At 37.2% G+C, this 27,531-nt stretch overlaps 2 protein-coding genes across 2 annotated transcripts; both read left to right on the plus strand.

The window, feature by feature from the left end:
- The first annotated feature begins 42 nt into the window (after nt 1–42).
- On the plus strand, nt 43–16,860 carry LOC131302826 (histone acetyltransferase HAC1-like). The gene is made up of 12 exons (XM_058329620.1): nt 43–72; nt 3,004–3,075; nt 4,430–6,247; nt 6,909–7,193; nt 7,521–7,799; nt 8,697–8,825; nt 9,373–9,573; nt 9,670–9,812; nt 10,134–10,437; nt 11,110–11,249; nt 16,376–16,454; nt 16,549–16,860. Exons 1-12 carry the CDS (start codon nt 43–45, stop codon nt 16,819–16,821), a joined length of 3,753 nt encoding a protein of 1,250 aa, XP_058185603.1. The 3' UTR covers nt 16,822–16,860.
- Nucleotides 16,861–22,263: 5,403 nt separating this feature from the next.
- Nucleotides 22,264–27,182, plus strand: LOC131304603 (transmembrane ascorbate ferrireductase 2). The gene is made up of 4 exons (XM_058331898.1): nt 22,264–22,520; nt 25,025–25,073; nt 26,412–26,611; nt 26,736–27,182. The coding sequence occupies exons 1-4, from the start codon at nt 22,377–22,379 to the stop codon at nt 27,039–27,041; spliced, it is 699 nt and encodes a 232-aa protein (XP_058187881.1). The 5' UTR covers nt 22,264–22,376; the 3' UTR covers nt 27,042–27,182.
- Nucleotides 27,183–27,531: the final 349 nt, after the last annotated feature.

The raw sequence follows: 27,531 nt of genomic DNA on the forward strand, positions 1-27,531 counted from the left end.
ATGTAGGCTGGAGATTGAAAAGAGAGAGGGAAGGGAAAGAACATGAAAATCTTGGGAAAGCTCAAGAATGTGGTAAGTTGGTGGATGGTGGGATTTGTATTTAGGAATTAGTTGAGTATGCACAATTAGTTGGAGTGTGCATAAGTCGGTCCGAACAGCCTTAGTTATTTGAAGAAAAATAAATAAAACCTCCAAAACCGTGGTATGTACTACAAAGTAAAATTGAATTTGAAAAGCTTTAGTCAGTAGCATAATCATAAATTTGAAGGTCAAAAAATAAATTTCTTAATTTATACACATATATAATTTACTTGTATTCTAACGAAAGAAAGGGCGCTGTTATTCGCAGCCCTTTATTTTCTCCCATAGCCCATTAAAAATTTTCAATTATACTCGACAGTTAGTTACCAAAATTGAGATATATTTTCAGCATCTAATTACCGAAATATAGTATTTTTTTCAACAGCTATTTACCAAAAATGTATGTTCGGCAGTTGTTTACTGAAAGTTAACATATTTTCGACATGTAGTTACCGAAATATAATATTGTTTTCAACAGCTATTTACCGAAATATTATGTATGATTTTTAATAACCATTTACCGAAATGTAGTGGGCTATGGGAGAAAATAAAGGGCTGCTAATAGCAGCGCCCAAAAACTTCCAAACTTGCAAAAAAACTTTTATAATTCATCCCGATTAACATATCTACAAAAATTCATTTTTATCCAAATTTTTGCTAAGGTAAAGGAGGACTCAGACCTACTTGGATCGGATCGGACCTACTTGGATCGGATCGGATTCCTATGAATCCAATCCTAATCCGTGTGTCACAATTTTTAGGTTCCATGGTTTGGTTTGATCCGTGAATCACGGATTGGTTCGAGTTTTATCCACGGATTTTATGTCGTAAGAAAATAAGCTACCATCAGGGGGGGGGGGGGGGGAACTAGCAGTTTTTGAATTTTGCATTTCGGATTGACAGATTCATTCCATATTTCTAAAGGTGGCAAATTGAACCAAAATCCATCTACTAGAAAATAGACCCAACTCAACCCATTTATTAGTTGGGTTAGATGGGTTTTATTAATTGGGTCTCAATTGAATCTTAATTGGGTCAACTTAAACGATTCAATAAGTCATGAACATGACCCACCAAAGAAAGCCTTCATCAGCAACAAATTACTTCCCGTTAAGTTACCGTTTTCAATTCAAAGTCGTATGAGTTTTACTTAATCGCCGTTAATGACAATGACAATGTGAGCCCTCCATGTATACTACTCCCCCATCCCCAATTTTTTGGTCCTAATTAACTTTTCATTTTCACTGTCCAAAAAATATTGTTCATATTTCAAGGTAACGGGCAAAAAGTGTCATGATATAATGAAAACTTTTTGTTTAAAAAAATATGGTGGCTAACAAATCCTCGATCCTTAACTACATCAATTTTTTATTGCTTAATTTACGAATATGTTTTTTTTTGGTGTGTGTGTATTTGACTCCCAAATTTGCAGAAGAAAAGAATTAAAAAGTGAAATGAAGTGAATAAAAAATAAGCAAAAGCAAACAAAAAAAAGGAGCCAGAGAAAAAACAGATCTAGCTTAAGAAAGCCCTAGTGATTAACAATCAATTTTTTTCCCTTTATTAATATGTTAATTTCTCATTTATAGGTCAAACTTTGTTACATTTTGACATTATCATAAGATAGTTGAAAAAGTAGCAAAACTTAGAGCAATTTTTTTTTTTAAAATGCATCGCACAAATTTTGTATTTCTCGTCTTTCAGACATTTGGTTTGTGATTAATAAAATCTATAAAGACTTCTTAATTTGTTCTAATGCATGTTATTTTTCTGCTTCCTCAAAAAAAAAAAAAAATGTAGCAACGTTGGATTTAATTTAACGGTACGAGAAAATCTCGACAATAGTTTCAAAAGTAGGTGAGGTCAAAATATTTTCTCAAACCACTAGAAAGATCGGTGCATGTATTCATCCGAAACATTACCCGATATATATATATATGGGCACAAATTAGCAATTTTGGTGGACATGGGTATTTTAGTCATTTAGATATATGTATATGGGTAATATAGTCATTTTTGTGTATATGTGTATTTTAGTCATTTTAAAATTTTAATATATGTGTGATTGGGTTAATAGGCTGGTCGGGTTTGATTTCAAATAAATAGGTTAGGTTGGGTATCGGTAATTAAGTTCATAACTAATGGGTTCTAAATAGGTTAATGATCCATTAAGAACCCAACCCACTTACAACTTACCCAATTTAGTCGAAATCCGCCCATCCCCCCCCCCCCCCCGATATTTCCATCACTCAAAATCCATCATTAAGGTTGAAGTGCAATACTAGAGATGCAAGTAAGGAATTAGGGTTTAAATTTTCGGCTTAGGATTTTAGGAGTATACATGCAGTATAGTAGTATACATATAACTGGATAAGAATAACATTTTACCCCTAGGTTTTATATGAATATCCAGTATATCACATTAAGGTACAATACTAAAATAGCTAAAAATATTTATAATATTGGTAAAATTAATTATATGTGCACACACAAACCTATATATACCATGTTCTAATTCAGTTAATCCACGATTTCAAAATGAAAATTTGTGTCCGGACCGCGAGTCACGATTTTTTAAAATTTAAATCCGTGTTCGAACCATTAATCCACGGTTCTAATTCAAAACGTAAAGATCAAATAGAATCATACCGATTTCACGGTTTACCAAATTTTTTGAGCAGCGAGCAGCCCTGGTCAGACCCCAGGTGAAAAAAGAAGAAGAAAGGACTCAGTTCAGACCCTGGCCAACTTGGAGTGCAAGTAATCAGGATGTAGATTCTCTTTTTTGCCCTTACGGTTATAGTGAGTACTAGGTTTTTTTGTTTAGTAAATAAACCAACGGTTAAGGGGTTTTTTTGGTAGAAGGGAAAAGCCATAGAGATGAACTCACCCTTTCTATCTGCCTATATATATGTAGTGTAGTTGCATGCCCACCACCGACTGACCGTCGCAGTATATCGTCGCAGGTCACTTGTACAACATTCGAACGAACAGGTATGAATCTCTCTCTCTCTCTCTCTCTCTCTCTCTCTGTTTGTTGTTTTTGTGTTTTAATGGGTAATTTAGATGCTTAAACGTAACGTGGGTTTTGGGTCTAGTAAATAAGCACAACAGGAGAAGAAGTTGGCAAATACTTATTAGGGTTTGATCCCTCCCACTTAGGGTTTCCTCTTAAGTTGTTTAAGGTTTTGCGTTCGAAACCTCTCAAGTGATAGCGCCTCTTATGAGTTGTCCGTATTGTTTTGTTCCGAAGTTGAATTGCACCCTGTTAGTGGATGGTGGGATTGATCCGAAAATTACCGATGGATGTGTTGCGTGAGTTAGTTCGGACACCTGAATATGAGTTATAAAACAAAGCACCAGGAGTAAAGGGGTGGCCGAACCTACACCAAGAGCGAATCAAATTTGACGCAGATGTAGGAGAACCTACACCATTGTGTGCATTCGTTTTTATTTTTCTTTACATACTTTAAATTCTTTGGCGAAGGGCCGGAACTAGGGATGACAAATTGGAAATGGGACGGGTCGGAGTCGGGTTTATAGTCCCCTGCCCCCTTCCTGTTCCATATTGGGTTTGGGGTGTAGTTGGAGCGGGGAAAATCACGGAGACCCCAAAAACGTCGGAGTCGGGGAGTAATCGGGTCCTCCACCACTGCTCTACAATCATCACAACCAGGACCGCCCCAACCACACCACCAAAAGTTTGTAACTCTATCCTTGGAATTCTGTGGTTACCATCTAATTATTTTTCCTATTTATGATGGTAGGAGTAATTTTCCTATTTACCATCGAACTATGTAGGCTCACCACCTCCAGGGTTTTCATTGAATTATAAAATCATTGTCACTTGTCCCTTTAGGTTTTTAGGAAGGCGGCCCAAAACCAAGCGATCCAAAGCCAAGTGGTGAAACTTTACGTTTTTTTGGCCTTTTAGTTTCTCTATGTGATTCGCTTCTTTGAATAGAAAGAACATACATTTTTATCTGTGAAACTTATGGATACTAGATTGCACAACAGATGAGAAACGAGTTATTAGCAAGTTGCTTGATCACAGAAAAAAGTATTCTAGGCTTTTGATACCAATTATTGATGCTCTTAATGACATGAAAGAATGTGGAGCACAGTTGAAGATCCCTCACTTTTGTATAGATACATTGAGTTTTAAGTTACTGCTTTTGTGATTTACACGGATGTTAGAAACGCGTTAATTAGGATATATTATTTGAGGATATGTCAGTCTTTTTTACGTTTCTATATCTAAATGTTGCAGTTCATCTTTCCTGGAAAACTTTTTCTTTGTATTTGTGTTGGCCATCCCAAGATTAACCTGGCTCTGTCTGTTGAACAGGATCTCCTCAAGTTTCTGGTCCAACTGAAGCTACTTATGGATTCAAGTCATGTAACATCAGAACAAGGATTTCTTATTGGTTATGTGGATTACAAGAGGATGCACGTAGATGGAAGCCGAGTTTCCTTCACGAAATATATGCATTCAACAGTTTGTGTCGACTTCCCATGCTACTGCGAAGTTTATTTCGCTCTTGCTTTCCATTTTGACGACTGTCATTGCTTTGAGTGCAACATATGTAGGCCTGCCAGAAGGTCTTGTGTTACTGTTAAACATCCCCAGGGATCTAGAAAACAAGAAGCTGATCGCCCCACTGAAGAAATACTCCCTCCAGCAAAACTTCTAAACATGGGGAACCCGAGTTCGTCTAGAATTGGAGTTTTTGATGTAGCTGCTTCTTCAAAGACTCAACCTCTTGGACCTGAACAACTCCCACACATGCAGCAATGGCCTGAAACTTCTGCATCAAATTTTTCATGTGAAGTGGCAGTGTCGACTCCCATTTGGAAATCCCCAAGCACTGGTTCGGGTAGATGTACTGATGGTTCAGAAACTGGATGGATGTCTGAACTAAAAAGTGCTACACCCATTCGTCCTATAGAGCTCATTGGCGGTAGTAAAGAACCGAAGACGGTACCTAACTTGTCTAGGCCTGTTGGAATCTGTTGTGTTACTGGTAAGCCTCGCCAGGGATCTAAAAAACGAGAAGGCAGTCACACCACCGAAGAAATACCCCCTCCGTCAAAACGTCTGAAAATGGGGAATCCAAGTTTCTCTGGAGTTGGACCTTCTGATGCAGCTGGTTCTTCAAAGATTCAACCTCGTGGACGTGAACGACTCCCATGCTTGCAGCAATGGCCTGAAGCTTCTACATCAAAACATGTACGTGATGTGGCAGTGTCAACGCCCCCTCCGGGATCCACAAGCACTGGTTCAAGTGGAAGTGATACTAAAAAACGAGAAGGCAGTCACACCACTGAAGAAACACCCCCTCCGTCAAAACGTCTGAAAATGGGGAATCCAAGTTTCTCTGGAGTTGGACCTTCTGATGCAGCTGGTTCTTCAAAGATCCAACCTTGTGGACGTGAACGACTCCCATGCTTGCAGCAATGGCCTGAAGCTTCTGCATCAAAACATGTATGTGATGTGGCAGTGTCAACTCCCCCTCCGGGATCCACAAGCACTGGTTCAAGTGGAAGTGATATTAAAAAACGAGAAGGCAGTCACACCACTGAAGAAATACCTCCTCCGTCAAAACATCTGAAAATGGGGAATCCAAGTTTCTCTGGAGTTGGACCTTCTGATGTAGCTGGTTCTTCAAAGCTTCAACCTCATGGACGTGAACGACTCCCATGCTTGCAGCAATGGCCTGAAGCTTCTGCATCAAAACATGTATGTGAAGTGGCAGTGTCAACTACCCCTCCGGTATCCACAAGCACTGGTTCAAGTGGAAGTGATATTATAGAAGTGGGACTGATGTCTGAATTAAAGTGTACTCTACCCACTTGTAAAGAACAGCTGAAGACCGTACCCGAAGAAGGCACAGATAATGTCAAAAGGATTATTTCAGATTTGATCCAACTTTTGGACCATCGCAGTGTGAATGTCCTCTGTTATGATCACGGAGAGGAGGAGAGAGAGGTCAGCACCATGTCTGACCAAGCAAAAGTGGAGACTATAAGTGATTTGATAGCTGGAGCAGCTGATTCAAAAATGAGGTTGGAGGGGCCAAAGCTAGCAGGCGTGTCTTTAGTTGATTTTTTCACCTTAGAGGAAACAAAGGAACATTTGTTCAGTCTCAGGCAGTCTATTGGTCAGGTTTGTACCTCTTCTTTTGATTGCTTTTTCAATTATTAGTCTTTTTTGAACAGTTTCAATTATTAGTCTGGATTGAGTATAGTTAAACGGTTTCTCTCCACAAGAAACAGTATCCATAGATGGACCCATTTCATGTTTACCAGTGCAGCTTCCATGTCAAACTATGCAGTCTTTTTCGTGCTCATTCTGGGGCCATAACTTGATCACCTTTTTTTGTCAAAACTTCGCCTGTATTTGTTGTTCAACTTTTGTCCTTGAAGCACATTCAAAGTGAATAAATCCTTCTCGTCCCCACCTTATTTGTTGAGAATATTGGATATTTGCTTAACAACCATTTATATGCTGTCTTTACTTGGTGCTGAATTGGTCTTTATGAGATGAAGAAGAATATTTAACATACCTGTAGAATTACCAGCAGTTATTTTGAGATGTGTGTCCTGGCTCCCCAATAAAATGAGGTAAAGCATTCAAGTCCAAGTTTATGACAGAAGAGTTTAATAAAGAGTACTTTTTACTATACCATTGGCCCCAGGTCCTGGCAAATCACAAGTAAATCTTGCAACCATAGCACAGATTTTATGTTCAATTTTCCATGGCTAGCTGTTGCTCTTTATTATGTTGGCATTGTATTGCCATAAAGTACTAATACAGAGTCATGCAGGCCTTAGATGGGAACACCCTGACACATAATGTAGCTGAGAACTCCTGCCAATTGTGTGCAATGAACAAGCTTGTGTACCGGACACCAACATTTTGTTCATCTTGCAATAAACATATCAAGCATGGTTTGAAGATTTATTGTGGAGTCGATGAGATGGGTACACGTCATTGCTTTTGTACCTCATGCTTCATGGGGTCTCGGCGTGGTACTATCTCATTCCAGGGGAATTCGATTCCCAAGGCAATGCTTCAAATGAAGAAGAATGACCATGAAGATGAAGAACCGGTAAGTGGTGGCTTTTATTTTATAGTTGATGAAATGTTATTTTATTACAATTATAAAGGAGATAAAATTTTACAAGAGTTGGATGACAAGAAGTCCACCAAACACCGAGAAAGAGAAAATGTACTATTCCTCACTCTCTATTAATAGCTCTGCTATCTGCCTATCTCTAATGGTAAAAGTAATGGAATTCCTATGAAAGAAGGAGATACAGAGTCGGTGAACCTAAAAAGAAGCTAGGCCAAATTGATTTTGCCCTTTGAGATTTCAGTTTTAAGAATCTCCTTAAGTATGGAAAAGTTTTAACGACTTGCCATTTTGCTCTTGCAGTGGGTCCAGTGTGATAAATGTGGACTCTGGCAACACCAAGTATGTGCTCTATATATCCCAAAAAGGGATTTGGGAGGAAAAGCAGTGTACTTGTGTCCAAAATGCCACTCCGAAGGCATAAAAAGTGGAGAGCATGTTCCCTTACCAAAGACTGCTGCTTTTGGAGCAAAAGATTTGCCTACTTCTTTGCTCAGTGATTACATTGAGCAAAGGCTCTTTAGGCGTCTCAAGCAAGACAGAGAAAAGAGGGCAAAGTCTTTACAAAAGAAATTTGACGAGGTATGCTGCTAAAATTGTTCATGACATACCTTTTTACTTGTAAAACGATTTATGGTTTTGGACTCTTGAAGGCACGTACATGCATTTCTAGATAGTCATCTTCAATAATTGACTTATTTTTGTCAAATATTGTCGTCTTGATTGTAGTAAATCTTTATGTTGATTGTTTAATGGATACTTAAGATATCAGAATAGAAAGCATTAACTATCAAGAAATAATGGAATTACACCTGGTCTAGAAAAGTGTTACTTTGGTACCACTCAAAAAGGCATGTAGGACCTTTTTTTTTCCATGCCCCATTATCTGTGATACCCCTTCATCATGTCATAGATGGCAATGTTGAATATGTTTGTATTATCCCTTATAGCAGTCAGCCTTAAATTACTTTGATATTTGGCACGCATGAAAAACATGGAGAGCACGTCCAACTAATTAATGAATTTGTATTTGCATCAATGGTTGAAGAGGATGATGTTTGATTTCCTGGCAGAAGGATGATTTGAACCATTGGTTATGTAGGCTAATTTTGTCCTGCGGCTAAAATGTTTACGATTGGGACCACTGATACATTTGGACCTCAATTTTCAGCATATAGAGTTCTATAAAAGCAACATGCACTTGAGATTTGACTTATTTTCTTATTATTATTAATATTATTTATCCTCTGTGTGTGTGTGTGTGTGTTGGGGATTGGCAGGAAGAGCTAGTTTTGGGAGATGGGCGTAATGTCTGCTATTTTGCTTGGACATAACTTGCTACTTTTCTGTTATTACTTTTTGCTTGGACATGATTCTGTGTTTTCTTTTTGTTGGTTGTGTAAGCTCTATCAGCTAGAGAAAAATTATTTATTATGTTTCAGAGAAGTTCTTCATGTAATACGTGGAACCTATTTGTAGGTACCTGGAGCAGTGGATCTTGTTGTCAGAGTGGTGTTATCTGCCAACAAAATTTTGAAAGTGAATCAGCAGTTTTTAGATATCTGCAGTCATGAGAATTACCCGACAGAGTTCCCATACACATCAAAGGTAAGAGAAATTTTGTAGCAGTTAATGCCCTAGACAATTTTCCTTCACTTGATATTTTCTAAGGTTACTATAAAAACTCAGCAGGGATTTATGGTAACATTATTTCCGAAACACCACACCCGCCACCTCTCTCTAGGTTTGGGTTGACCTATACTCAGCTCTCGTTCTTGTTGAGCTTACCTGGGATTTACATATTTCAACTGGCCACTCTTTTACATTGGTCAATCATTTTGCTGTCACGATGACTTACAAATCTGCCGATAAAGAGGGGGGAGGGGGGGTTTGGGGAAACAATCACCTACAAATTATTAGGTAATCTCATTTGATTCTTTAAAGTGATTCTGTCATTTGTAAAGTGAAAAGACATGGGTCTGCCTGTTAGTTACCCTACAAGATTGTAGGCTATGTTGCTGTCATTGCAAATTCTCCAAGGTTTTCTGTTATCAACCACTTCCTCCCTTCCCCGTATAATTCGCCCTCCTGCTCAACTACGCTGTTGGTTATTTTATATTTATCTGCATTTCTGAATTTATCTTTTCTCAAATAGGTGCTACTGCTGTTTCAAAAAATAGAGGGTGTGGATGTCTGCCTGTTTGCAATGTACGTCCAGGAATTTGGTTCAGAATGTGGTCACCCAAATCAACGTTGTGTATATATCTCGTATCTTGATTCTGTGAAGTACTTTAGACCCGAGATAAAAGCTGCATCTGGTGAAGCTCTTCGTTCCTTTGTCTACCATGAAATATTGGTAAGAATCTTTCTTCAGGTTCATTTATTTTGTTTGTAGTATAAAAATAACAAGAAAATTGGCTCCTTGACATCATTTTCTTTTTTGTCATTTCAGGTAGGATACCTTGGTTATTGCAAGAAACGAGGTTTTGCAACCTGCTATATATGGGCATGCCCCCCTTCAAAAGGAGACGATTATATTTTGTGCGGCCATCCAGAGACACAGAAGACTCCGAAGTCTGACAAGCTGTGCCAATGGTATCTCTTATTTCAGCCCACACATTTCCGTGTTTACGTTTTGCATTATAATGCAACTAGAAATATATGCAATTACCTTGCTATCTTTCATTTTCTCTCCTTCCGCACCTTCACATGCTTCCACATTTGCAACTATGGATGTAATTATGCATATGTTTTTGAATCCATTTCATGCTTTTGAATTTAAGCTTTTATTCGTAACACCCTTTTCAGAAAGTAGATGAGGTCTTATACATACGTAAATGGTCGACATTTTCAGTCTTCTCTTTGGTTTACTTCTGTGTAAGCATGTCTTGACTTGAAGATGTTCCGTTGGCACAGGTACAAGTCAATGCTAGGAAAAGCAACCAAGGAAAATATAGTGGTGGCCTGCACTACTTTATATGATCATTTATTCGCTCCTACTGGAGAATGCAACGTCAAGATAACTGCAGCTCGCATGCCATATTTTGATGGTGACTATTGGTCAGCTGCTGCTGTAAATATGAGCAAGAACCTTGTACAAGAAAGTCGAGTCGGTTTACAGAACAAGGTGAAAAAAGTTCCGTCAAAGAGAACATTTAAAGCCATGGGGCATAGCAAAATTTCTGGTGATGCAACTAGGGATATTCTGCTGATGCAAGAAGTAAATTTCTCCTCTCTCTCCTCTCCTACAAAGCACTCACCTTTGAAGATAAAATTTTTCTTAGTCAGGTGTTTCATATAATTCGTACTTGTGCATTTCTTTCTGTTGCTATGCTAGGTTTCTATTCTTAAGGGGTATTGGTGGGGGACTCTCAGGTTGAGTTTTGGCCATTTCTTGGGCTGAAATAATGCTAAACCCGTGTCTTAAAGGGGCATGACCTGAATCTGGTACGGTATTAGTTAAGAGGCCATCTTAGAGGCCCAAAGACCATAGCTGGAATCGGTGGCCCCATCTCCTTAGTCCAGGTTTGCCCGGAGATGAACCCATCAAAGTATCCACAAAATGGGGAAGCTTCCACAAGATAGGAGATGTGATTCTGGTTTGAAAAGTCACTTAGAACAACTTTTTATTCTCCCTTTAATTTTTGTTGTTTTCCCTTTTGGGCTGCTAAATATGAGAATTGTAAAAGAGATTGCCGCCAAGGAGAAAGGGTGAAACTCACCTTAGAAAGGGGAGGAAAAAAAAAAAAAGGGAAGGCAAGATATTGGCATGCATTTTTCACTTTTACACAAGAACCCATGAAATTTTACAGTTAATACTCTACTTTCAAAAGCATTGCTTTTCTTTGCACATATCCTCTTCTAATTTTTTCTTGTTCTCTCCCTTGGATAGCTGGAGCAGACCATGTTAAATGTGAAGCAAGACTTCCTTGTGGTCCACTTACAATACACTTGTACGCGCTGTCGCGAAGTGATACTAGCTGGAGTCCGATGGTTTTGCCCGGGATGCAAAAACTTTCAACTATGTCCAAGGTAAATTATCACTTGTGAAATCACAATTTCTCAATCTTTTGTTCCCTTATTTGTGTTGTGCGCCTATGGTACTTGTAATTTGATGTAGTTATTAAGACTCAAATCCATTTACTGTTGGTACGGAGTTAGCTTTTTTATTGTCATGTTCATTCTTTCTCACGATTTACCATATTTTTAGCATATAATATCATCATTCCCTTCTAGAATGAAGGTGAAAAATACATTCAATTTGATGAAAATATGATCATTTAGAACTCCTGAAGTTAAAGTGACATCTCAGAGAAGTAGATTGCACCAGCCACTGTGGCAGAGTGATGAAGCATTGAGCGTTAGACCCACGCGTTCTAGAGTCATGGTGTTACACCAGCCAATCACAAATCACAATTAGTAAAACATGCAGACCCACCAACTCTAATAATCATTACTTTTGCTAATTTGTGCTTCTCTTTTTGACTAAACTAAACTATTTATTGAAGTTGGCGGTTTGGCAAATAAACGTATCTCACAAGACGTTAGTGATTAGGTTGCCTAGTCCCACTTAGTTATCTATGAAACTTTACGATACCTGCTGAAAGAAGTAAGGGGAAATTGCAAGGTCCATGTAACAGAGTAATAGCAGACTTCGACAGATAAATTGACCAAGGACTTGTTAATAGAGGTTTGCGAAATCGCACTCTTTTCTATTTGTTTTCCAATGTAGCATTTTAATAGGTTACATTCCTGTTTGATATACATTTTCTTTTCTATTTCTTCCTTATAGTAGCAACACGATACATTTTCATTTTTTCTATCGTTTTTTTTCCCCCTGATATATTCCTGTTGGTTTCGCTCATCTGTTGCAATGATCTGTTACTTTTGTCAAGTGTCGCGATGGAGTTAAATGCACGACTTTCTATAGTCTTTAGTGAATTCGTTTGTCTTAGAATGTTGAATTCTTAATCAATTTTTGACTTGTAACACAGATGCTATGATGCGAAGCAAGATGGCATAGAGGGGAACGCACATACATCGAATAGTGGGGGAAAACATCGCCTCTCCCAGGTAATTCCCGAGAATAAAGTCTTTGTACGTGATTTGTAAGCCTTTTTTGGTACAAATTTGCTTCATCTTACATATGAGATTTTATCTTCTTCAGGTTGCGAATCAAGTTGCTCCGGACACGAAGGATGCAGATGCAATCCTAGAAGACAATTACTTCGATGATAGGAGGTCTTTCCTGAAATTCTGTCAGGAAAATTATTACGTGTTCGACACGCTTCGCCGGGCCAAGCATTCATCAATGATGATGCTCTATCATCTTGTATCAACAAATGTAGAGAGAACTTTTGTTAAGGAATGTAAAGTCGACGCACAAAATCTGGGATCTCCTGTAATTACAGACAGTCAACCCTCATTCATCTTTGCTTGATTTGTTTTCTGTACATCCACTAATTTAGGATGTAAATTAGTTTCTGTATTGTATATAAACTTCCTTTCTTTCAATGAATATGTGTGGATAATTTTACCACTTCTCAACTTCTTTGTATTTATGACAATTTGTGATGATCCGAATTTTTACATTGTCTCAAAATTAATACATCTTCAATACGTACAAAATCCTCAAGACAAACATACATGATGGGCCCTAAAATCCTCCAAAATAATCCCTATAACTAAAACTTTCAATACTCCAACTCGGATCCCCACTAACTTGCTCCACCTGAAAATATAAAACACCCGGGTAGTATATGCAATATGAGGATAATAAACATGGCTAGCATTAAGAATGTGTTCAATAAACGAGGATAGTAAATCAAGTAAGATCATTCTGAACATTTTTCATTTGTAGCCTCATACCTGGCTCATCTCGATAACATGCCAAGCACCACCCAGGTCTAAACTCTGTATTGGACACTTGGGCCCCGTAAACATTCTGGACTCCCCGTAGAAAAGTTAATTGTACATTTTTCATAACTCTGTGACCTGGTGGGTTTGCACATGTACCAATCTGTTCTATGACTTTTAGTAAAATATCTCATTTATGTCACGATACAAGAAGTGACAATAATCGAGTCAATAAGCATAGAGATCAAATGAGTACAAATATGAGAGGATCAAAGAAACACTCTTTGCAAAGAGATTCAGCTAGGAATGTGTTGCACACTATCCGATACCTCAAAACATGATCACAGTTGTTAAACATGTGAGCTACACCTCCATAAGCGACATAGTAAATACCATCACCGCCGAAATAGAACTAAAAATGTCTAACTTTGGTAAGAAAGGAGATTAGCGAATGTGAGAGTGGATAAGAAGTGAATATGGCATAAGTAGATTAAGTGAGAAAGGAGATTAGCGAAGGAGGAGTTTGTTTGGTAACTGATATGACGAATAAGAGTGAGTGAATAAATAAATAATGTGCGTAAATACTGGGTTGCCCATGTATAGCTTTTGAATTACCTTATCCCAATCCACCTTTATCCTACTCTCTTCTACCGCCTCAAAACATGTCATTAAGTTTTTTGCGTAAACGGAGAGCCTGAGCCATCAACTTGACGAGAGATCATCCAGAGCCCCAAATCGAAGAGCCTGAACCCTCAACTTGACAAGAGATTATTCAGAGCCCCAAATCCAATGTAAGTTATTATGTGGACAAACAATGGGTGATTTACTAGAGAGAGAGATAGAGTTTGCTCAATGCTTATTAAAGTTAGGATAGTGTATTTTATTCGTCCACTCAAATATTGGTTGGACATTACGCACTTTAAGGCTCCGTTTGTTTGGACGTAAAATGTTTTTAGGTAAAATATTTTACTTATTTTTCGGTGTTTGGTTATATAAACAATGAGGAAAACATTTTATATGTAAAATATTTTTCATTAATTGGATGAAAATAACTTACTCTTAAATCTTCCATAAGTTATTTTCCAAAATGAATCCACTGTCTTCTACTGCAATTCTCACTGCTCAGTTTCTTTGATCGTCAGTCATGACTCACGTTCAATTCCTCGATTCTCAAATCTCTCTCTCTCTCTCTCTCTCTCTCTCTCTCTCTCTCTCTCTCCACTATTTTGTCAATTTTCTTAAAATAGTATTTTTCAAGTGCCAACCAAATACCGAAAAATAAAAGTTTGAAGTTTGTTTTCTGAAAAAACATTTTTCATCGAAACAAACGGAGCCTAAATGAAACTTCCATCAGATTACACATCTTGGTCTTCAGATCCGCTCATTTTGTTGCGTTTAGAATTTTAACAAATCTTGTTAGTGAACGGTCTAATCACCAAGAAGTAATTTGGTGTGTGTTTTATATAAAGTGCAATTAATCCGCTCATTTTGTTGCGTTTATAGAATTTTAACAAATCTTGTAAGCGAACGGTCTAATCACCAAGAAGTAATTAGGTGCGTGCTTTATATAAAGTGCAATTAACCAATCCTGGAAAAAGTAAGTTAATTCCATAGTGGTAAGGATTTGATTGAAAAACACTTTTGTTGATTTAGAATTTTACTAGGAATTTAGGAATAAGAAATAAATGGTTTAACATGCACTTATAGATACCCATCAAATTGGTCTTTTTGAGAGAATACATAAAAATCAAGCCCTACAAAACGAACAAATCCATTTATCAAATGAGATCCACGGGCCCCAAACAAAAGAGTAATGTTGACTCATCTTTTAGGTTGGTGAACAAAATTATACCTGTGTCTTTGTTTTGCATGATAATCTAATGTGCATATCACATGCAAACCAAACCGCTCTCATAAATGGCATTCACTTGATAGTGGTGGTCACGCCCTAGAACAAGCTTCACATTCATATGGTCTGCATGAAAATTGAAAGTAAATTGTATAAATACTAACTCAGACTTGAGAAATTGTAGTCTTACCATTTTCCAACTCTATTTCACATGATAGTGGTGGTCACGCCCCATAACAAGATTTTTGTCTATTACAATTAATGTGGAAAACGCATGAATTCCTGAGATATTGGGGGAAACTAAAAGACTAGGTGGTGTTCCACTTTCCAAAAAAATTTATTAGAGGACTAGCCTTGAAATAGCAATAGCTTTCTGGTTATTCTTGAAAACAAAGTTTTGTATGTGATTCATAAGTCATTTTTAGTACATTTTTTTGTATCTTACATATGAACTTTTATTCTTTTGGGCTGTAGGATCTCAATATAGAGAGTACTTACATAATTATGGAGAATGGTTGTTTTGAGAATATGAGTTCTCTTATTTGTGCTGCCCGCCTATGGTACTTGTAATTTGATGTAGTTATTAAGACTCAAATCCATTTACCGTTGGTATGTAGTTAGCTTTTTTATTGTCTTGTGCATTCTTTCTCACGATTTACCTTATTTTTAGCATATAATATCATCATTCCCTTCTAGAATGGAGGTGAAAAATACATTGAATTTGATGAAAATATGATCATTTAGAACTCCTGAAGTTAAAGTGACATCTCAGAGAAGTAGATTGCACCAGCCACTATGGCAGAGTGATGAAGCATTGAGCTTTAGACCCACGCGTTCTAGAGTCATGGTGTTACACCGGTCAATCACGAATCACAATTAGTAAAACATGCAGACCCACCAACTCTAATCATCATTACTTTTGCTAATTTTTGCTTTTCTTTTTGACTGAACTAAACTATTTATTGAAGTTGGCGTTTGGCAAATAAACGTATCTCACAAGACGTTAGTGTTTAGGTTGCCTGGCCCCACTTAGTTATCTATGAAACTTTACAATACCTGCTGAAAGAAGTAAGGGGAAATTGCAAGGTCCATGTAACAGAGTAATAGCAGACTTCGACAGATAAATTGACCATGGACTTGTTAATAGAGGTTTGCGAAATCGCACTCTTTTCTATTTGTTTTCCAATGTAGCATTTTTAATAGGTTACATTCCTGTTTGATGTACATTTTCTTTTCTATTTCTTCCTTATAGTAGCAACACGATACGTTTTCATTTTTTCTATCCTTTTTTTCCCCCTGATATATTCCTGTTGGTTTCGCTCATCTGTTGCAACGATCTGTTACTTTTGTCAAGTGTCGCGATGGAGTTAAATTCACGACTTTCTATAGTCTTTAGTGAATTCGTTTGTCTTAGAATGTTGAATTCTTAATCAACTTTTGACTTGTAACACAGATGCTATGATGCGAAGCAAGATGGCACAGAGGGGAACACACATACATCTAATAGTGGGGGGAAACATCGCCTCTCCCAGGTGATTCCCGAGAATAAAGTCTTTGTACGTGATTTGTAAGCCTTTTTTGGTACAAATTTGCTTCATCTTACATATGAGATTTTATCTTCTTCAGGTTGCGAATCAAGTTCCTCCCGACACGAAGGATGCAGATGCAATTCTAGAAGACAATTACTTCAATGATAGGAGGTCTTTCCTGAAATTCTGTCAGGAAAATTATTACGTGTTCGACACGGTTCGCCGGGCCAAGCATTCATCAATGATGATGCTCTATCATCTCGTATCAACAAATGTAGAAAGAACTTCTGTTAAGGAATGTAAAGTCGATGCACAAAATTTGGGATCTCCTATAATTACGGGCAGTCAACCCTCATTCATCTTTGCTTGATTTGTTTTCCTTTTTCATATGAATGTAAATAGGCAACGACAGTGTACATCCACTAATTTAGGATGTAAATTAGTTTTTGTATTGTATATAAACTTCCTTTCTTTCAATAAATATGTGTGGATTATTTTACCACTTCTCAACTTCTTTGTAGTTATGACAATTTGTGATGACCCGAATTTTTACATTGCCTCCAAATTAATACATCTTCAATACTTACAAATCCTCAAGACAAACATACATGATGGGCCCTAAAATCCTCCAAAATAATCCCTATAACTAAAACTTTCAATACTCCAACTCGGATCTCCACTAACTTGCTCCACCTGAAAAATATAAAACACCCGGGTGGTATATGCAATACGAGGACAATAAACATGACTAGCATTAAGAATGTGTTCAATAAACGGGGATAGTAAATCAAGTAAGATCATTCTGAACATTTTTCATTTGTAGCTTCATACCCGGCTCATCTCGATAACATGCCAAGCACCACCCAGGTCTAAACTCTGTATTGGACACTTGAGCCCCGTAAACATTTTAGACTCCCTGTAGGATAGTCAATTGTACATCTTTCATAACTTTGTGACCTGGTGGGTTTGCACATGTACCAATCTGTTCTATGGCTTTTAGTAAACTATCTCCTTTATGTCACGATACAAGAAGTGACAATAATCGAGTCAATAAGCATAGAGATCAAATGAGTACAAATATAAGAGGATCAAAGAAACACTCTTTGTAAAGAGATTCAGCTAGGAATGTGTTGCACACTATCCGATACCTCAAATCATGATCGCGGTTGTTAAACATGTGAGCTACACCTCCATAAGCGACATAGTAAATACCATCACCACCGAAATAGAACTAAAAATGTCCAACTTTGGTAAGAAAGGAGATTAGCGAATGTGAGAGTGGATAAGAGGTGAATATGGCATAAGTAGATTAGGTAAGAAAGGAGATTAGCGAAGGAGGAGTTTGTTTGGTAACTGATATGACGGATAAGAGTGAGTGAATAAATAAATAATGTGCGTAAATACTGGGTTGCCCATGTATAGCTTTTGAATTATCTTATCCCAATCCACCTTTATCCTACTCTCTTCTACCGCCTCAAAACATGTCATTAAGTTTTTTGCGTAAACGGAGAGCCTGAGCTATCAACTTGACGAGAGATCATCCAGAGCCCCAAATCGAAGAGCCTGAACCCTCAACTTGACAAGAGATTATTCAGAGCCCCAAATCCAATGTAAGTTATTATGTGGACAAACAATGGGTGATTTACTAGAGAGAGAGATAGAGTTTGCTCAATGTGCTTATTAAAGTTAGGATAGTGTATTTTATTCGTCCACTCAAATATTGGTTGGACATTACGCACTTTAAGGCTCCATTTGTTTGGACGTAAAATATTTTTAGGTAAAATATTTTACCTACTTTTCGGTGTTTGGTTGTATAAATAATGAGAAAAATATTTTATATGTAAATACTTTTCATTAATTGAATGAAAATAACTTACCCTTAAATCTTCCATAAGTTATTTTCCGAAATGAACCCACTGCCTTCTACTGCAATTCTCACTGCTCAGTTTCTTTGATCGTCAGTCATGACTCACGTTCAATTCCTTTATTCTCAAATCTCTCTCTCTCTCTCTCTCTCTCTCTCTCTCTCTCTCTCTCTCTCTCTCTCTCTCTCTCTCTCTCTCCCCACACTATTTTGTCAATATCTGAAAATAGTATTTTTCAAGTGTCAACCAAATACCGAAAAATAAAAGTTTGAAATTTGTTTTCTGAAAAAACATTTTACATCGAAACAAACGGAGCCTAAATGAAACTTCCATCAGATTACACGTCTTGGTCTTCAGATCCGCTCAATTTGTTGCGTTTAGAATTTTAACAAATCTTGTTGGTGAACGGTCTAATCACCAAGAAGTCATTTGGTGTGTGTTTTATATAAAGTGCAATTAATCCGCTCATTTTGTTGCGTTTATAGAATTTTAACAAATCTTGTAAGGGAACGGTCTAATCACCAAGAAGTAATTTGGTGTGTGTTTTATATAAAGTGCAATTAACCAATCCTGGAAAAAGTAAGTTAATTCCATATTGGTAAGGATTTGATTGAAAAACACTTTTGTTGATTTAGAATTTTACTAGGAATTTAGGAATAAGAAATAAATGGTTTAACATGCACCTATAGATACCCATCAAATTGGTCTTTTTGAGAGAATACATAAAAATCAAGCCCTACAAAACGAACAAATCCATTTATCAAATGAGATCCACGGGCCCCAAACAAAAGAGTAATGTTGACTCATCTTTTAGGTTGGTGAACAAAATTATACCTGTGTCTTTGTTTTGCATGATAATCTAATGTGCATATCACATGCAAACCAAACCGCTCTCATAAATGGCATTCATTTGATAGTGGTGGTCACGCCCTAGAACAAGCTTCACATTCATATGGTCTGCATGAAAATTGAAAGTAAATTGTATAAATACTAACTCAGACTTGAGAAATTGTAGTCTTACCATTTTCCAACTCTATTTCACATGATAGTGGTGGTCACGCCCCATAACAAGATTTTTGTCTATTACAATTAATGTGGAAAACGCATGAATTCTTGAGATATTGGGGGAAACTAAAAGACTAGGTGGTGTTCCACTTTCCAAAAAATTAAATTAGAGGACTAGCCCTGAAATAGCACTGGCTTTTCTGGTTATTCTTGAAAACAAAGTTTTGTATGTGATTTATAAGTCATTTTTAGTACATTTTTTTGTATCTTACATATGAACTTTTATTCTTTTGGGTTGTAGGATCTCAATATAGAGAGTACTTAATAATTATGGAGAATGGTTGTTTCGAGAATATGAGTTCTTTCTTAAGCTTTTGTACGTGCACAACATTCATCAATGATGATGTTTTATCATCTCCAAACACATAATAATTCAGAAGACAAGCAACTTAATTGATTTGGAAGACAAGAACGTTACATCTCTCATCGTTAAAGATTGACTTTAGGGTGGGTTTTATTGGAGAACTGGATTCTACTTGAATTTTTTAATTGTTGAATACCATTTCAGGGTGTACCGGATGAAAATAATCTTTTCAACTAGTTAGCATTTTGAGGCTTAAAGGCCGTCCCTGTGAATTCGTTGTTTAATGATTGTTTGTGCTTAGTCATACATCTATTAGGGTTGGCAAATTTTCGGAATTGGATGTTGGCAAATTTTCGGAATGAATTCTAACTTGTCTTGTTCTTTATTGACTTCTGTAGATGCTAGAATCCAATAGTCTGGTAAAAACAGTTTGCTGCCTCGCATCTTGCTTATTTGTCTATTGTTAGAAGATCTTGGCCTGAAAAGTTGGCTTGCATGATCAAGGTTCGAGTGTAATGTAACGGAACCATTTTCTCTTCTTTGCAACTTTTGTTTGGCTTGAAATTGGAGGCACAAAATCGGACTCGATTGAAATACATATATAGTGTGATTTAGATAATAGGACCTACAAAATAAACACATTGAATACTTGGGAAAATGACGGCCAATGACGTGTTTTGATAATTAATATTACTTGTTAAGGATATTTTCAGCATTAACAAATGTTCTCAACTTGTTTTTGACGAATATTAATTATCAAAATACGTCATGGACCGTCATTTTCTCTTGATACTTACTGACGAACAAATTGGCATTGGGCACCTTAATTGCCCGATCTGAGCTATGTAATACTAAAAGAAACTTCGAGTCATCAAAATAAGATACCCGATAGCTTTCACGGGCTCAAAGACGCGCCAAGACATGTGCTTTACACTATTATACACTTGCACAAATTTGATAAGCTGACTAAGAACCACCAAACTCTTTTAAGATGTATATAGTATGAGAAAATCTTATTTACGGAGCCTCCGTAAATCTCAATCTCGCGCGTCTAAAAAATATTTTGAACGGTCTAGATTAAAAACAAACTATTACGGAGTACCATTAAAAGGTATTTATTACCGGTAATAATTTAAAAACATATTTCAACTATTGATTGCGTAAACGGATGGGTGTGATTGCACGATTTTGTTAATATCCCATTCACGGAGCCTCCATGAATAGGGCAATCTCATATAGTATAATCTACTTTTCACAAATTCATCAAACACTTTCACAGATTTTGATCATGAGTTTTTATAATCTAAAATCTACAGTCTACAATCTAGAACCTATAATCCACCAAAATAATATAATTATATAACCTGCACCAACACACCCTTAATTTTTGTTTCATTTTTTTACCGCATCAGCACCAAGGAAAATGTACTCCTCGAAATTTTGCACCACACAAGGGAGTGTAGGGCTGCAAACAAGCCGAGTTTAAAAGTGTTTGGGCACGGCCCATTTCAAGTTATCCTAGCACGAGTTCAGATCATTTAGTAACAAGGTGTTTGAGCTCGATTTATTTACTAAAAAGGTCAAGCCAAGCGTGAGGCCTCTACAAATGAGTCGAGCTCCGAGGCGATACAACACATGCCACCCCGTTCCAACACAAAAGTTATTCTACACTAAAAAGGAGTCGATTAAGCACTTATCATGTCTGAATAACTTGATTTCTATACAAACGATGAGAAAATACCAATTTAAAAAATAAGCAGTTCGGTCATAAAAATAAAATATTTCTATACTTTCATTTAATGTCCACAAGATAGTTCAAGGTTTTAGTTTTTAATTTAAAAATAAAACCCAATACAAAGTCTGACTTTATGCTTAACATTTTTTTTCGTATTTTAACGAACAATATGCAACAAATACTAAGGGACTCTTATCAAACGGTGTCATCCAGCTACCTAAACGACTCCATGACTCCACCACTGGCCAAGTTTTTTTAAAAGAGTCAAGTTACAACTAATTGGAGTTCGGCTTCTTTATTAAACAAGCTTAAGAACTCAATCTTGACTCATCTGCAACCAAGCTAGGTCATGTCTCGAGCTGCTCGCGAAATAGTTCGTTTCATTTGTAGCATCAAGTCAAGGAATACTCCAACATTTATGTCTCTTTTGTGCCTCTTCGTAAAAGTAACAGTAAAAGGTCATATGAATTTGACCACAAAATCTCATAGCATGCCTTAAAAATGAGAAATTTTTCGGGGGCGGGTGAATATATCTCACGTGGTACCCACTCGTTACATCCGGGTCATTCAATACATTTTTGGACTGCTCGGATTAAAACTTCTCTTTTCTCTCACCCCAACACTTTCTCTTTCCTTTTTCTCTCAACAAATTCGAGCTGTCCAAGAACGCAATGGACAGCTTGGATGCGCCGATCAGACATCACGTGATACCCACTCGGCACTGAAAATTTTCGCCTTAAAAATTCATAAAAGTAGCCAAAGAATTCATTACCAAAAAATTCACATGTTGGACTAAAAAAAAAACATATTGTCTTGGAGTATAAATTTCAAAACCCATGAGCTATGAATTTTCTACCCGTGATTACAGACTCCCCCCGGTCTACGCCATCGCAGATCCCTTCTCTCTCTCTCTCTCTCTACATACACTGTACGTATTTCGGTAATAAGAGTTGACAATGGCGGTACCCGTGGTGAAATTCCCGATCATCCTTGTGGTGAGGATCCTCGGAGTCCTAGTGGCAGCCCTGGTGTTTATATGGAACGTGCATTACCGAGGAGGATTGGCTCTCGTTTCTGACAACAAAGCTCTCATTTTCAACGTAATTCTCTTTCACCCCCCCTTTTTGTGCCCTAAATCTACGTTAATTTTGTGCAATTATGCTACGATTTTGGTTCGATTCTCGTGGATTTCATTTTTGCTGCCTGACAAGAAATCCATTACAACATTTGTGATTGGATATTCTTATGTATATGTTTTCTCGACCTAAACTGACTTTGGATTCTGTGATACACTAGGATTTGGGCTTACTAAATTTAAGTAAACAGGTAGCCGAGCTTAGTGGAAAAATAGGATTTATGTAGCCGGCCCAAATTGATTGGAACACAAGGCTCAGTTTGGTTGGTAATTGGTTATGTTTTCTCGGATGCCTTTTTAGGTTTTGTAATGTTGCCGTCATACTAACCAACTTGGCTCTCTCAAGTGAGAGGTCAAGGGGCAAGATTTGATTGTTATTTCTCCTTTAGTTGGTGTTGGTTGGTGTAGTGTGTCGTTATGGAAATTCTCGTCGTATATGTACGTGTGTGTAGTGTAACTCTCGTGTCACTAGAAAATCAAATAAAAAACGTTGCGGTTGTACTTCTATTGCGTCTTCAAGTTTCGTTATTCTTATATGTAGGTTGTGTAATATTGTGGTTATGCTTGGTTAGTGAGAGGTCAAGAGATAAGATATGATAATTATTTCTTCTTTATAGGAGTTTTTCTTTGTTAGTTTCTTTCTTCCACATTGTGGGTGTATTGATTTTTAAGAGCTTATTGTACAAGGCTATAAGGAAGGCATACATTTAATTTTTTAAAACAGATTGAGGCTAATGCTAAACAAAAAGCTTAGGGGAGATTTGCGATAGTTCACAGAAGGCAGAGTTAAGGGCATTATTTTTGTCAGATGCAACCTGAGAGCATCGAATTAATTTATGTCAGATGCAACCTAACATGTAAATTAATTTTACTTAAAACAGTAGCTGTGACTTGAAAGATACTACGATTCCTTTCTTACCACATGTAACATACCATAGGCCAATAGCAGCCCAAGCAACCTTCCTGATAGAACCATCAAAGGATTTGCACAGAGCTTCCCGATAAGCCAAGAAATTTCTCTTTACCATAGCTATTGTTGGGCTCAATTTAGTTGGTGTTGGTTGGTGTAGTGTTCCGTCAGGGAAGTTGTGATATAATTCTGAAATGTTGCTCTCGTATCGCTTGAAAATAAGAAAGAAAGATTGCGGTTGTACTCCTATTGAGTATATGAGATTAGTTAGTCAAGGGTAGAATGCAATTCAATGCTCCTTTTGGGTAGATGGGGATTTGAGATGAATAGGTTGTGTATTTATTTTCAACAGAAATGAAAGATGTTTAGCCATACGTGTGGCTTGTGAAACCAGAGTGGAAGATGAATAGAGGTAGAAGATATGTATATAGGTGAGGCCTTTGTATAACTGCAACCTTAATGCATTGTCTAACATATCTCCAGACTCCTTTTGGATTGATGGGGGTGTCAGATGGATAGATTGTATCTTTATTTTCGCCGGAAAATGTAAGAGGGTTAGCTATATGTGGCTTGTGAAACCAGAGTGGAAGATCAATTCGAGATACCCTAAATGTATCTTGCAGACATATTTGTATGACTACTACTTTTACCATGAATGATGTCAAACCAGTCGTACACCCATTCTAGTTTGATGTTTCAAATTTGTCATCATGAAACTTCCCAAGTTCCAAACTCGATGTGAAATCCATGCGAGACCTAGCAAATGTCAATTTGTTTCCTTGAAATGGTAGTCTCAGTTCCTTACTTTAAAATCTAGATCTATCCAAAGATATCATTCTTTTGTTTAAGTGCCAGAGCTTATGTGAAGTATTTTGAAAGAATAATAGTAATCAGTCTGTATTTAAAGCAATTTATACTACAGAGATGGGATTCCTATCTCTACGTAGACATTGTATTAACTTGATTTTAATATGTCGTGGTCATGGATGGGGCAGTTTTCACTTTTCATTGACACAAAATCTGAATGGTTCCTTACTGTTAGATAATGTATTAATTTTAGGATCTTAATGGTTGATTCAACATTGGCACGACAAGTTTTTGCTCTCAGTTGCTTTGATGGTGTCACTCTGTATAACTACTTTATCAGTTCGTATTTTATTTCATGAGGTATACATAGAAAGTACAATTACATTGTCCAGTTTTCTTGGCCATTGGTCCTTTTTCGTCTCGTATGTGTTTCATTTAGTTTCATATCAGTCTTCAACCTTTTGTGATGTGTCTTTAAATAAGTATTGTAAGCTTTCTTGGGAAATTTACATGTGTCATACTTCATTTATCTTTTGGATTGTGGAAGTGAAATCAAATTTGAGTTGAGAGGTTTAGCTTTCTTTTCTAGGCTTGGAATATATTTTCCTCTCTGTTGCATTCCCATTGGTTGCATTCTTGTTTGTGTCGGTCCACGTTGTGAAGTTGTTTAAATCCAGCTTTTGTGAACCTTTGCAAATGTCCTTGTGGAAGCAGAAACATTTTTCCTAACTTCTTTGATAACTCTTTTTCAGGTCCATCCAGTATTAATGGTGATTAGTCTTGTCCTTCTGAATGGCGAAGGTAAAAAAAAAGTGGTTTCTTGCTCGTGACTGAGCTTTTTCTATCTTAAATTTACTGGAAAGTTGGACCATAGTCCAGAGATTGCAGTGATTTCTTTTGTTCATTTATATAGGGTTGGTTAACCTAATTCAAGTGATCTCATATCTTGCTTTTTAACGACTTGCCAATGATTTATGTACACACTGTTTCTAATCTCCCGATAATATCCCTTGACATGTGAACTAGTTCTGATCGACTTTGATTGTTTTTAGAGCTTGCAAGTCAATGTTTATTGCATATTCGTTGTGTCTAGATTTCAGCTTTTATCATGGAGGTGTTAGATGTTTGTACTTGCTGTATCTATTCTGAGATTCTCTCATGATTGGTTTTGGAAATGATTCCCTTTTCTTTTTTTTTTGTACTTACCTAGGAAGTTTTTAGTTGTTTCATTATTGTATGTCGAAACTTCTATCAGGAATTGTCAGTAGGAATGCCAAACTAGACTGTCCTACTTGATTTGATGACAGACGACTTAGGAAATAGGAAAACTCGTGCCTCTTTTTGCTGCCTCTTTTTGCTGGATCCAAATCGCCATCTGTCCTCTGTGGCATATAGTAGGCCCACACAAGTAAGAAGCATGGCTGTACTGTGATGTTTATGTTCACCATTTAACTAGTAGTAGCAAATAATAGCCATCATAGCAAATAATCGCCATATGTCATACTGTGATGTTTATGTTCACCATTAAACTGGTAGCTATGAGAGCTCTTATGTCTATTACCAACTTCTTTAGTTTGGTTCCGAAATATCAAGCAGCGGAATGGCACACCTTCTTTTGTTGGAATGGCATAATTTCATCTTCCTCCTTTAGTTGGAATGGCTTTTTACACATACTTCGCATATACTTGGTTGATATGTTTTCTGATATTTGTTCCTTCATTTGGTTCCAAGTGATCTTATGGCTTTCAAGCTATGTTACATGGACTCCTAATGTATAAAATACCATGTCATATAAAATATCATGTCAGAGACTCGACCCTCCGATAAGGGTGTAGAACTGTGTCCAACACATTTAGTTGGAATGTGTGGAACTCCTATATTATTATTACGCATGAAAGCCATACTGCACTTTGTAAACACTAATTATCCGAGAAATAAAAGGAGTATACTATTTCATTATAATATTTTGATGTATCCCTAGTCCTTTGGATGAGAATTGGATGAAGCAGACACCTAGGCGCATACCCCCATGGCCGCACCCGATTCCCCTACCCGAGTCCATGTAACATAACTTTCGAGTGCTATAAAAAGTAAAACAAATAAAATCCTTAGTCTAATTGCTTGATTCGGGTTATGCAGCTATGCTAGCTTACAAGACTGTTTCAGGAACCAAGAGCTACAAAAAATTAGTTCATCTCTCATTGCAATTCCTGGCTTTCTGTTTGAGCGTAATTGGCATATGGGCTGCTTGGAAAAATCACATTGACAGGGGCATTGACAATTTCTATAGTCTGCATTCATGGCTCGGTTTAGCTTCCTTCTTTTTGTTCGGCATTCAGGTCTTTTTCTGTACACCCCTTGTGCATTTCGTTTTGAAAGATGAGTAGCTTCTATAATCAGATATGAAAAACCAACAAAGTTTATAAAATCACTGTTTGAATTTTTAGATTTTCTTGTTGACAGTGGGCAGCTGGATTTGCAACCTATTGGTACCCAGGTGGTTCGAGAAACAGCAGAGCTACCCTGATGCCATGGCATGTATTTTTTGGGGTTTACATATATGCCCTTTCAGTTGCTACTTGTGCTACAGGTATCCTAGAAAAAGCCACATTCCTTCAAAGCCACCAGATTATAACGCTCTATTCTACTGAGGCAATGTTAATAAACTCTTTGGGCATCTTGATTGTTGCTCTGGCTGGTTTCGTTGTTCTTGCGGTTGTTTCTCCTGCAAATGGCAAAGGCGACACTCTTAGGGTATCAACAGAGTAGGGTGAGGTGCACTGGTTTTAAACTAATTAGGCAACACAGAAGTGTATTCTTGTGTTTGGAATTAGAGGCTTTGTACTTGCAGATTTCCTCAATATGTTTACACTTGAACCCTTTTGTAGGTAAATACTTTCTTTCTTTGTTTCTTTCTTTTAATGGCACCCCAAGTGCTGCTTTTGAGTCATACTTTACCTGTGAGGTGAAACTGGCTCTTCCTGTTACTTCTAACTGTGCCTCCAGAGACTCTGGGGGCAAAAATGTTTTGCTATAAATGACATCACCGATTTCAATACATTTTGCTGTAAATGAATCCATCACCAATTTCAATTCAATTACGGTCCCGAATCATCAATTTTGGTCCCCACATCGCCTGACAAGAGGTGACCTATGATATGAAGAATGAGAATGAGCAACATAGCTCCATTTTGTGCAACATCCAAAAGCATTTGTCGTGTCTTGCCTTAAATTTCCAACGTACCACAAAAAAAGAATA

Source organism: Rhododendron vialii, chromosome 10a (assembly GCF_030253575.1).
Source record: "Rhododendron vialii isolate Sample 1 chromosome 10a, ASM3025357v1".
Classification (NCBI taxonomy): Eukaryota; Viridiplantae; Streptophyta; class Magnoliopsida; order Ericales; family Ericaceae; genus Rhododendron; species Rhododendron vialii.